This window comes from Pinus tabuliformis, chromosome 7 (genome assembly GCF_031772625.1).
Source record: "Pinus tabuliformis cultivar Carrire ecotype Pingquan chromosome 7, CPIR1, whole genome shotgun sequence".
Classification (NCBI taxonomy): domain Eukaryota; kingdom Viridiplantae; phylum Streptophyta; class Pinopsida; order Pinales; family Pinaceae; genus Pinus; species Pinus tabuliformis.
Window position 1 is genome coordinate 800,456,542 of NC_142293.1, and position 12,995 is coordinate 800,469,536.

General features: G+C 42.0%; 1 protein-coding gene across 2 annotated transcripts in view; it reads left to right on the plus strand.

Moving 5' to 3' along the window:
• LOC149249985 (epoxide hydrolase 3-like) overlaps positions 1-11,350 on the plus strand; it is a 251,064-nt gene extending 239,714 nt beyond the window's left edge. For both annotated transcript variants that reach the window (XM_089458875.1, XM_089458876.1), the window contains exon 5: positions 10,888-11,350. In XM_089458875.1, coding sequence (XP_089315001.1) covers positions 10,888-11,137 — 250 coding nt within the window. In that variant the 3' untranslated portion in view covers positions 11,138-11,350. The remainder of the gene's footprint in view (positions 1-10,887) is intronic.
• The last annotated feature ends 1,645 nt before the right edge of the window (positions 11,351-12,995 follow it).

The window sequence follows — 12,995 nt, forward strand, 5'->3', positions numbered from 1 at the left end:
TTGACAAATTGCAGTGGTAGCCACAACATCCGCATATTACACAACAAGGATTGTCGTAATGCTTTCCATCTCCAACATGCCCAAGAAATCGATACTTTCTTCGAATTAGAGGACAACTGGGAAATAATCTCAAGCTTCAAGCCAACACCATGGTTCTTAGAGATCCTTGCAAAGAAATTGACATGGAATGAGTTGGATAGGAGTGTTTTAGTAGACCAAACATAGTCGTTGCAGGCAAGCAAGATAGATATGGCCACAAACAACCAAAAATTGGAAACCAAAAGGCACAATGCGAAAAATAACACACAAGTTTGACAAGCTAACAGCCAAAATGGCTAGGGTCGAAAGATAATGCAGACAAGGCCCGAGGATGAAGCTTTCACTGGTTTGGGTCGTGACTGCTAATGAAACGGTCATGCAGGATCACCAGTAACGGTCCTAAGAGATAGAGGGTAGGTTTGCATTGCCAAACAATGCACAAAACGCTGACAAAAATAGGCTCTACCAATGCAGCGATATTACATAATTGACAATCTTTGCGTGTAGAAATAGTACCATGAACGATGAGAATCAATGCAAACTAAGAAACCAAACACTTAGATAAGCGTTATAGTAGGAGCAGAAGCCCATGTAAAATAGCCGTTGTCAAATGTCCAAAGAATAAACTGCTACACATTGCAATAGATCTCATGTAGCGCATAAATGGCCACAAAACTGAACTAATGGCTCAAATGAGATTGAGCAGGTCACGAGATTGCCTACTCTAATAACATGTTAAACACACATGGAATGTGAACCGCAGATGTGAAAGATCAGCCTTGAACACATATATTATTCACATGATGTACATTTATAATACATTGGAGTGACTCTGCTTATCAATATGTCTGTAATCCACTTGTCACTATGGTAGAAATCCAAGATACAACTTCAAGAGAAGAGATTATAGTTATAAAATCTTTCTTCTAAAGTAGCTGTTGATTTGGGGTAGCATCAGATGTGCTCTAGCCACAAAATTTGGTGGAGAGGTTGGTGCACATGAGATATCCAATACCCAGAAAGGGTTTGGGCAGATTCTAAAAAGATCAGGAGATATTAAAATAATTAATATTTTTAATGGAGTCCCTAAGTCTAAACTTAGGGAAAATAAAATATTAATGTGTATTAATATGAATCTGTGTTAGAATGGTCCAAAAAGACATGGATCAAGCCAGATCTAATCTTAGTCGTTGATTAGAGACTTCATCTCGACCGTTGAGATATCAACAGGAAAAGTATAAGAGGAAGCTTAAGGGTCACTTGGAGAGCACACCAGATGATCAGTCATTCTATTCTCTAGAGCGAGGGTTGCTAAGAGAGATAGAATCAGTGATCGGGAGAGAAACCGAGGGTCATTGAGTACAGAGAGACAGAGAGGAAGATATAGTGTCGGGTAGCGGCAGAGCAGCCGGAGAGAGAGACGCAGGAGCAGCCAGTGCTCAGACAGGGCCATGCAGAGGCAACTAAGTGTTGCGCAGAACACCAGAGGGGCCAGCATAGCTAACGCAGAGGCTCAGAGAGCTGACGCAGGGCCTCCTGGGGCTTATGCAGGCCAAGATAGGCTGACGCAGTGCCAACGCTGGGCTAGGAGAGGCTGACACAGTCTAGATTGGGCAGACGCTGGGGTTTCTGGGGCAGATTGGTGCTGAGTAGTTGCTGGAAGGATTATCTGGGGTTTAGATTTGTTAGAAACCGAGAGGTATTACTGCTAAGGAAATTCTCTATTGGGTAGGCCAGTTACAACACCCATATTGTACTCTAATATTGCTTAATAAGAAAACCCTCAGATAGTTGCACCTGTTTTCCCACATTGGGTTTTTCTGGGGACATTAGTCCAAAAATAATGGCGTTATGTGGTGTGTTTGTTCTTGTTTCTTTTAGTTGCTGATCTGTAATATGTTGAACATGCACTGGTGTTTATTTTCAGTATTTATTTTGTAAATAACTTGTTAAGGAAAAATAACAAGTAGGTAGGAATAAATCAGAAAAAGTGCATGAAGGTCTAACTAAGTAAACTTAGAAACTTCAACATGGTATCAGAGCATGATTGCAAATCACAGAAGGACTAAAAGACATCAGCGGAGCCGAGCAATAGTAGCAGAGAACAACTGCCCCGAGGTGACAGAAGTTGTTTCTAGCAAAGCAGAAGCCAAGGAGTGTGATGCAGAGCCAGCCAGGGCCACGCAAAGGAAGTCGGGAGCTGCACAGAGCCCCAGAAAGGCCAGCATTGCTGACGCAGAAGGCTAGATGGCTAATGCAGATCCATCTGGGGTGACACGGAGCCAGCGTGAGGCAAAGAAGGGTTGACGCAGTTCACAGAGAGGCAGTTGTTGGGGTCTAGAAGGCTACAGGAATATTGCAGAGTGGAGCTCGTGAGGTACTGTAGTCAGAACAGTACCTGACAGAGCAGGGCCAGAGGAGTTGTTACCGAGGGTTTCTAGCCGAGGAACCCAGATCAGAAGTGCAGCTACACAAGTCGATCAGAGTAGGGGACATCTCGACAAGCGACAGAAGGATTTCCAGGAGGGAAATCAGGACTCAAAGGGAGTCCAGAAGAGAACTTCCAGACAGGAAGTAGAAACTCAGAGGATTCGAACAGATAACTTCCAGGAGGGAAGTAGAGGAGCATCATGGCACTACACGGGGTAAGAGACCAGGATAGACTGGACGGAGCATTGAACTTCGTAGTCTGGAAGGCCAGAATCTTATCAGTGCTTGACAAGAATCGTGTCAAGAACTTCGCCTTGAAGGTAATAACTGTCCCAGTCGACCCCAATGAAAATAACAGATACAAAGAGGCGATGGCGAGGGCCAAGTGCATTATCTTTGACGGGGTCAAGGATCATGTGGTACCACATATAGCTAAGAAGGAAATGGCATTTGAGATGTGGGACGCTCTCAAGAAGTTGTACCAGCATATTTCTGTGCAGAGAAGAATGTTACTCGAGAACCAGATGAGGTTGTATTAGATGAAGATGGTCCAATCGATTGACACCTTCCTTGGAGGACTAAATGAGATCTGAGACCAGTTGACTGCTAAAGGAGCGACACCGGATTAGGATGTAATATTCCTAACCCAGAATATTCCTCAAACCCTAGCAAAAACTCCAACCAAATATGTGCAAATGATATAATAACCCAGAAGTGATAAAATAACAGTGGAACAGCATATAATAATGTAAACCGGAAATATAAGCAGATACACAAGAAATGCAGCAAGAAATGCTAAGCCATTTTATTATAGTGAGCAATAAAATGAGTACAAGAGGTGATTAGATAGATGGCACCTCGACTTGCACAAGGCAAGTGAAGAAATACTCTCAGAATGGCAAGAATGGCCTCTCTGCGTGGATGTTGCTGCTGTGCTGCTGCTGCTGCTAGAAAACAAATGATGGTTTGGGGCTGCTCCCCTCCTCGGAAAAAGCTGAAACTCTGGATTTGGGCTCTACTCAAGAAACCTAGAAAAACCCAAAAATCTTTCCTGGAATGGCCGACCCCTGAAAAACACCCTCTTGGGGTTCTGCGCAGTTCCTCAATGCTCTGCACTGCCACTGAAGAAAACCCCTCTAAACTCTGCCTGAAACCCTGCCAAAAATCTTCCAATGAGACAAGAGCTAAACCCCTCCTCAATCTTCCAGCATAACTCCACCTGCAAAACCCCAATCCAGCACTACAACCAAAAAGAACTGCGTCCCTCTCCAAGTGCTACGCAGTCCTCGAAAATGCTGATGAAACTGCTGCTAAAATGCTGATAAAACTATTGTTGAAATACCGATGGAAATACCTTGCCCAAGCAGGCACTCGAAGTCCCCCGGGGCTAAGGGTGAGATCTCCAAACGGAGACACTCAATGCACTAAACAGTGCAGCCAGCATGCTCAGAAGTCGAAACGACTAGCTCAAAATGCACATAATTGAATGATCCAAAATGAGGGGGCTCCTCTCTATTTTATAGCCTCTGCCTCTCACAATCCCTAGGCTCACCTCCTCCTGCGTGATTCCCCTCTTGCCATGTGTTCTTCCCTCCTGCGCAGTCCCTCCATGTGTCTGCGTGGGCCCCATTTCTGCGTCCCCCTTTGGCCCCCTTGGCTCCTCCTTAAGTCACAACATTGTGCTACTAGGAAGTGACTTTTTATTCTTAAAGTGAGTTATGTCCCCTGTCCTCACTTTTTTTATTTATAAATAACTATAAAAGGCAAAAATTGGTCAAAATTGAATATTCCAATTAGCCATGGCTAATTAGGAATATTACACGAGCTTATGGTGAGGACAACCCTGAATGTTGTCTCAGAAGATTGGGAAGTATTTGTCCAGAGTATCCTGGGCAGAGGGACTCTCCCACCTTGGGATGAGATGTGGGCAACTCTTTGCCAGGAAGAGATTAGACGGCAGTCAAAGATAGGTAGCAACAGCAAAGGGATCAAGGTCAAGCAGGAGAAGGATGTGGCCCTAGCATTTGAGGGAAAGCAGGAAAAGAGGAAGAAGACAGATCTCCCCAAGATCAAGTGCTTCCACTATGGGGATCTGGGTCACTATGCGACCCAGTGTCCAAGGAAGATGAGTAAGGGAGAGTCTTCCGAGACTAAGGCAGCGCCAGCACAGGCAGAGAAGGAAGTTTTGACAGACGATGACTGTGCCATGAGTGCAAACACGCCACTTGAGCAGAAGTGGGGAGACATCGAGCTGTAGTCAGGAGGACTACAAGCGATGAGGGGCAAGATCCTCGAGGTACCCAACGTCTTGGATTAGACCTTGCTACAAGAGCCCCGACAAAGAGTAGCAAGACTAGCTGGGTGGGTAAAGACGAATGGGGATAGAGCGGCAGAGAGAGCTACAGTGCAGGAGTCCCAAGACAGTGCAGAGCTAGCAGGTTGCAACAGTGCGAGAGGCACAGGAGTGTTGCACCAGTGCAGGACGACATAGAAAGGTGTGCAACGGTGTGAGATGCAGGAGAGTTGTTGCAGCAGCGCAGAGGTCAGAGAGGGAGCACTTGTCAGTGGCAAAGGGAGCTTCAGCATCAGTGGGTGTTTTTTGGCCAACAGGGAGGTCAGATTGGGAGATCAGTTACTTACTTCTCAGTAACTGAGTTGCAGTGCAGCAGTGGGCAGCGCGATGCAACTTGATGAGAGGAGGTGCAGTGCAGATGCAGTCTTGGGAGAAAGGAACAACAACAACACAGATGCAGAGGGAGTTGCAATGTTGGGAGAAAGGACCAATAGCAGCACAGATGCAGAGGAAGGTGCAGTGCGGATGCAGTGATGGGAGAAAGGACCAGCAGCAACACGAATGCAGAGGGAGCTGTCGTACAGATGCAACAGTGGCAGTGGCAGAACCATGGGCAGCAGTACAAGATGCAGCAGTGCAGAGGATGTTGGGCAGGGAGGCCTAGCATCAGCACAGGTACCGATGCCGGATGATCAGAGTAATACTCAGTGAGGAGTATCGCTAGAGCACAGTCCTCGCTCAAAGGGAGTGTTGATTTGGGGTAGCATCGGATGTGCTCTAGCCACAAAATTTGGTGGAGAGGTTGGGGCATATGAGATCTCCAATACCTAGAAAGGGTTTGGGAAGATTCTAAATAGACCAGGAGATATTAAAATAATTAATATTTTTAATGGAGTCCGTAAGTCTAAACTTAGGGAAAATAAAATATTAATGTGTATTAATATGAATCTGTGTTAGAATGGTCCAAAAAGACATGGATCAAGCGAGATCTAATCTTAGTCGTTGATTAGGGACTTAATCTCGGCTGTTGAGATATCAACATGAAAAGTATAAGAGGAGGCTGAGGGTCACTTGGAGAGCACACCAGATGATCAGTCATTCTATTCTCTAGAGCAAGGGTTTTCTAAGAGAGATAGAATCAGTGATTGGGAGAGCAACTGAGGGGCATTGAGTACAAAGAGACAGAGAGGTAGAGATAGTGTCGGGATAGCAGCAGAGCAGCCAGAGAGAGAGAGACGCAGGAGCAGCCAATGCTCACGCAGGGCCACGCAGAGGCAGCGAAGTGTTGCACAGAGCACCAGAGAGGCCAGCTTAGTTGACGCAGAGGCTCAGAGAGATGACGCAAGGCCTCCTGGGGTTTACGCAGGCCAAGTTAGGCTGACGCAGTGCCAGCGCTGGGCTAGGAGAGGTTGACACAGTCCAGATTAGGTAGACACTGGGGTTTTTGGGGCAGATTGGTGTTGAGTAGCTATCGGAAGGATTATCCGGGGTTTCAGCCAGTAGATTTGTTAGAAACCGAGAGGTATTACTGCTAAGGAAATTCTCTGTTGGGTAGGCCAATCACGACACCCAGATTGTACTCTGATATTGCTTAATAAGAAAACCCTCAAATAGCTGCACCAGTTTTCCCACATTGGGTTTTTTCAGAGACATTAGTCCAAAAATAATGGTATCATATGGTGTATTTGTTATTGTTTCTTTTAGTTGCTAATCTGTAATATGTTGAGTATGCATTGGTGTTTATTTTCAGTATTTGCTTTGTAAATAACTTGTTAAGGAAAAATAACAAGTAGGTAGGAATAAATCAGAAAAAGTGCATGAAGGTTTTCTAACTAAGTAAACTTAGAAACTTCAATAGTAGCATACCTATAATTTCTGGAGACAATAAGGATGTTTTTTCTCTTCCCTGTAGCATCAGACTCCAAATGGAAAAAATTGCAAAATGACAGGGCAAGAGTTATGCTCTTTCCTCTTTTAAATACACGAGAAACACCAAACTCCGGGTGGAAAGTGGCAAGAGCATTTGTCTTCAATCTGACATCTATCCATCCATGGTAAGTGCAATGCATCAATAAATGAAGGACACACAAATCAAACTTTAATCACATAAAATCTCCTACCAACTCCAAGAAATCAGCATTCCAAAATTGAAAACTCAATTTAATGTCCAAGTTCAGACACAGTTATGAACAAATGAAAGGGTTTCCATCCATGAATATCATCCATCCTTTGCAGTATATATAGACAAATATATAGAGACAAACTTTTTTGACAAAAAACCATTGCAGATACCTACAAAGGATAAAAAGGTAAAAAACAATAAGGCTCCTCATAGTTTATTGAAGCTTCTATCTTTCTTTTTTTATTGTAAATTATGAAGGCAACCCTTTAAATTTAGCCAGATAAGTTGCTTAGCCAACACATATTCATATGGCAATGTTTTAATCAAAAACCATGTGATGACAATACTTTACATCTAAATCTGTTTTATGAGCATTCTCAAATTTTTCTTTGGTTGTGTTACCCACCATTTTGTGGGTAATATCCCTAGGAGAATTTTTTTCTCCAAGATGGTCCTTAGCCGGCAACCAGCAGCCTCTTGCAGCGACCAACTAGCTCGTTGTGTCATTTCTCCGCCACTTGAGCCAACCATGTGGTCCCTCACCCATTTGTCATGATTGTATGTTTGAAGTTGGGCCTCCCGAACCTAAAGGTATGCCTTGTCATTTAGTAATTGATTATTGTAGTTTGCTTATCATGGATACTTTTGGGCATGGATTAATGAGGGGATTTGATGGAAAGAGTGGGCTAGGTCTGTTCTCTTGTCCCATAGACCTCGTTTGGTTGCTAACCTTGGACCCTAGTCCCCTGGGATCTCTTTTACTAACCTTTGGGCTTTAGGGATGGAACTACATGGGAAACCCTGATTTTGGTTACATGGTCCCGCTCCTTCATCCACATATATCACTCCCCTTTCACTCATTATAACCCCATTAATTGTTTCTCCCACTTGATTCCACATTCCTCCATTAGGTTCACATAGGGTTAGCCTTCCCCTCCTCTTGCCCACACCTTGGGTCAAGCCTGAAATGAACCCCCGGAGGTCGATTTAGCTGAAAAGAAAAGTAAAAGCATAATTGGCCACATCCAATAGGAAAATGTACCACAAAATGCAAAAGATGGTCGAGACAAACACATTTAGCACGTGGGAAAAATCCAATACATGAGCTCTACCCCATTATCATGCCCATCACCCTGGTTCCTATAGGCCCTAGATGAGCCTCTTTTATCATTCAGGTACCCATGGTTGTCCCAACCCTGATGGGCAATGAACCGCCCTACCTTAAAGGGGATATCCACTGCTATACCTTGCACATCATGCTCTTATCCCTTGAGCCCCGAGTAGTTAATAAAAGAAAAATCATAAAAGGCAAGAGGCATATAAAGAAGGGTGGAGAAATCAAGGTTGGGGCACGTCATCCACCATGATTGCTCCCTTCTATGCATAATATACCCAAGTGTGGGCTTCCCTTTTACTAGCTACCCTTGTACCCCAACATGTGGCCCAGGGCTGCCCCTTTCATTCCCTACTCCATTCATCTCTTTATCACATGCCACCATCCTTTGAAGTATGTACCTTGGACATACTATCCCCTTTAAAGGTAGAAAACACCTAATAGGGTACCTCGTTAACCCCATTTAGAGCTTGGAGACATTATCACATCAACATACAAGTCCTAGGTCATCTACTTGGAGACCCATGAGGTTACTTGTGTGCCCTCACACCCATTGGGAGCACCACAGGTTTATTATTTGGAGAACAAGGGGCCAACCCCTTGCCCACTACTTTTGGGAGTCCTATTCATCATTATGGCACTTATGGACTTCATCGGGCTTCTTAGAAGGCCCAACGACATGTATTATTGATCATTTGACCTCTTGAGAGGCTTATTCTTTTATTTAAGAGCTAGTTTGGTGGGCTTATCACCAAAAGTTAGTTATTTTGCACATTATTTTATTCTAGGAGCTAATGTAGGCCTAATTAGCTAAATCAAACTCATTAGAAGTGTATAAATACAAGTGATGTGAATTCATTTTAGCATCATCACTTGGATTGGACTTGTATCTCTCTTGAGAATTTCGTTATCCTTCTTGGAGGACAAATTTTGGAGCATGGAATGAATTTTGATGTTTGGATTATTTTCTCGTCTTGGAGCTTCTTGATTGGCAAATTCTTGATGGTTGGATATACTCTTAATACATGTAAGTACAATTTAATGCTATTTTCTTTTCTATTCTTGTCACATACATTGTAGCTGGGATTTTTCTATACTAGGGCTAATTTACTGCATCCATTTATGCAAAGTTGTGGAAATTTGGTTTCTAGATAAAGATGCTTCATGTATGGGCCATGTATTATGAATGAATGTTCCTAGAGATGCTTTTTCATTGAAATTCATCTTGATAAGCCATCAATTTTGCAAAACGAAGTATAAATTTCTTGAAGTTGCTTTTGTTGTTGCCCTAATGCTATGCGAAGTTGTCTTTGAGGCCTCCTTGACATAGAAAATTCAATGTCCATAGTCATAATTACTCTTCACTCCAAATCTTCCCAAAGGATTAGGTATTGGTCCACCATAAGGTGATCACCTTAAACCTATTTTCCTTTTCCCCTCTTCTCTTCTGTAGGTCTAGTCCTCTAGGTCACCTAGGGCATCAATTATCTCACAATCTACCCATCCAAATAGTTCGATTTTTGGTCCACAACTGAGTCGGTGTGTCCTCAAGAAGCCCTCCAAATTTCATGAGATTTTGACAGTGGAATCTTGAGATATCACAAGCCCTAGCTCGAAGACCAATTTGTGCCCTTGGTTTCCCTTAGGCTAGAAACCTCACTGGGATCCTTGCATTTCCTTCCATTGAAAATTCATTCTTTGATCCCTTTCCCCTCCCTAATTAGGTCAAGCATATCATTGGTTGTTGAATCCTATCCCTTTGACCTAACCTCGGGTCCACTTGGTCTTGTGTGGCCCCATGCACTATCAAGGTCAATTCTCAAAAATCACCTGGAACCCAAGTTTCCACTAGAATTCTAGGGCTTAGGGATTTCCTTTATAAGACACATACTCAAAACCTAACCCTTGAAATTCTTCCCAAGCCCTTCCTTGAGAGCCTTCCATCTTGTCTTCCAAGACAAACAAGCCACATCTTTGAGCCTCTCTTGTGAATAGGCTTCCAGGATCACCCCTTGCCTTATCATTGGTCCATCCATTTCATAAGCCTTATCATAACGGGTCTCCTCCCATCGGTGAAAGTCCGTAAAGAGTAGAGAGCCTTAGCCGAGGTGACAGTGGGCTATCACTCCATTGTTGCACTTACCCTATTAGTAGCCCTTCAAGGATCCCCTTTTAGGACCCCTGCTAATTTTAGCGGTAACAGGTTGCCTTTCAGCTTTCATATTTCTGCATGTATCGGGTCTCAATAAAAAATGCATCTCATCAGCAATGAGGAAGATATTTTCCAAGTGACTTCTAAATTTATGAATTTTTTTACAATAAAGAATGCACATAAAAGTCTCTGTGTCTTTGGTTTAAAGCACTCACAAGTTCTACCTAATAGTGTGTGTTAAATTTACTAAGATGTTAGTTTTGGTTTGTAGACTTAAATTTGTTTCCTTCTTCCAAACAGAAATTAGGTGCTTTAGGAAGTTGTCTTTAAGCAGTTGTGCCAGGGATATCTACCATCTGTACTGAATCTGTCTGGAAAATTCCATGAGAAATAATGTCTTGATCTTAAATTTGTTAACATTGATGTTTAGAATTAAAAAAGCATCTTTGCAAATTGCTTCGTTTAATCACAGTTTTTGTAGGAGTGCTGAAACTTGTGTTTACCTATTAACATTATGGGGACAGTTATTTCTTGCTCAGTCACAATCGTCCATTTTTCTGGAAATGCCTTTAGGAAGTTACTCCCAGTATGATGATTCAAACAAGGCCATTTTTAGTTATATCCAAGGATCAGTATATTCTTCGTAGTTATGTCGCATTTGATGTCTTTTAAGTTTACAGCACGAGGATTTCTTCTGAAGTCTGGTAATGCTAATTAATTGAATCGTTTTGGTACAGAAATTGGGAGCTCATGGGTCCGTGGACAGGAGCAACAATTACAGTCCCAACAAAATATATAGTTGGAGACAAAGACTTGGTATACACGACACCTGGTATGAAGAACTTTGTTCATGGAGAGGACTTGAAGAAAAGTGTTCCCTTTCTAGACGAAGTAGTTGTTATTGATGGTCATCACTTCATCCAGCAGGAGAAACCAAATGAAGTTTCTGATCATATTCTCAAATTCTTTGGAAGACTGTCAACCTGACAGCCATGTGAACTTGAAGTTGTTGATATTTGTTTGTTGAAGACATAAGAATGCTTGGATGTACATGTTTTTATATTAATTGGATTACAGATTCTTAATGCTTTATGAAAACTTAACTGGTCCCAGACAACTTAAACAAGTTGATGTTAGGCAAAAATTAAATGCTGTATAATAAATGATGTGGTGATGGTAATATCGTTCTGTTGGGCTCCAGGTTTACTTTTGGTCTTGTTCTTATTAACTACATTATGACTCTAATTTTGTTAAGCACAAGTGGTAGCCTGAAGTCTGGCTTATGCCAGTCAATTATCTTCACTGTTGACAAGCTGTTGAAAATACAGCATATCTCACTGAGAAAGACTGGAGACCTGGAATATCATCTGGTCAGTAAATCAAAGAAAAGAAAAGGAGAATTGAGGTGTATTTCTTATTGGTACCTAACAAGATTTAGTGGTGAACATATTTTAGTAGAACACAACACAAATGTGTATGTCAGTTATCCTCAAAATAGACTAAACAAAGATTGTCAGCTGTTAAGTATCAGTAGGCTAAAAGTTAAAAACATAATTCAGACAACCATATTCCTTATTCCCCTTTGTCGTTCACTGTCAAGCTTTTGACAGCCAGGTATCGTGTATCCTAAACTTTATGGCAAGTACTAAGTTGTGACAACCCCAAATGCAGGGGTCTTATGTCATCAAGGTAATGAGGTTTCCATTTAATCTAGTAAACCTTGTAATACCTAGGGGTTGGGACTCAGCAGGGAAAATCGCACAATTACAGCCTCAACGAAATATGTAGTTTGAGACAAATACTTGGTATACACTATGCCTGGTATAAATAACTTTGTTCATGGAGGGTGATTGAGAAAATTGTTCCCTTTGCAGAGGAAGTAGTTGTTATTGAAGATGATCATCACTTCATCCAGCAGGAGAAACCAAACAAAGATTCTGGTCATATTCCCAAATTCTTTGGAAGACTGTCCACCTGACGGCCATGTGAACTTGAATTTGTTGATAGTTGCTTGCTGAAGGCACAGGAATGCTTGGATCTACATGTTTTTATATTAATTGGATTGAAGAATCTTAATGCTTATGAAAAATGAACTCCTCTCATACAACTTAAACAAGTTGATGTTAAAAACAACATAAAATGCTGGATCATAAATGATGTGGATAATGGTAATTTTGTTCTGTTGAATTCCATGTTTATTTTGGTCTTGTTCTTATTTCCTCCTTTATGATTCTAATTTTCTTAGGCACAAGTTATTGCCCAAAGGCTGGCTTACGTTGGTCAATTATTTCACTGTTGGCAAGCTGTTGAAAATATAGTGTATCTCAGTGAAACAAACCTTGGAGACCTGGAATATTTTCTTGTCAGTAAATCAAGGATAAGAAAGGATAATTGGAGTATGTTTGTTATCGGTACTGTTTTCTCAGACACTTTCAAGAGGAAAAAGTCCTAACCTCACTCAAGGGGGAAGCTTGGGAATACCATCTAGTGGTCACTACCTAGTGACTCCACCCACTCTTTAGACTTGAAAATTCCAAGCCAAGAGAGATTGGTACAAGCTAGTTTAAGCGTGTCATTGGTAGAGGAGAGATTTGCCAAAAACTTAGCTAACTCAATCTGGAAGATGCAATTCTAAAGTTTTTATGGACACGGAAACATTGAAAGGGGTGATGCCCTAACCAAACGGTTGCCTATGGCTGAGAATGCTGAGTACCAAAAAAGTTTACTGTGTGATGTGAGCGCTTAGTGTGATTAGGCATGCTGCACAAGAACATGAGTAAGCATTCCAATTTAATATTAATGGCAATATGGATGCAAAGGAAATGATTACTGTTTATAACACCCT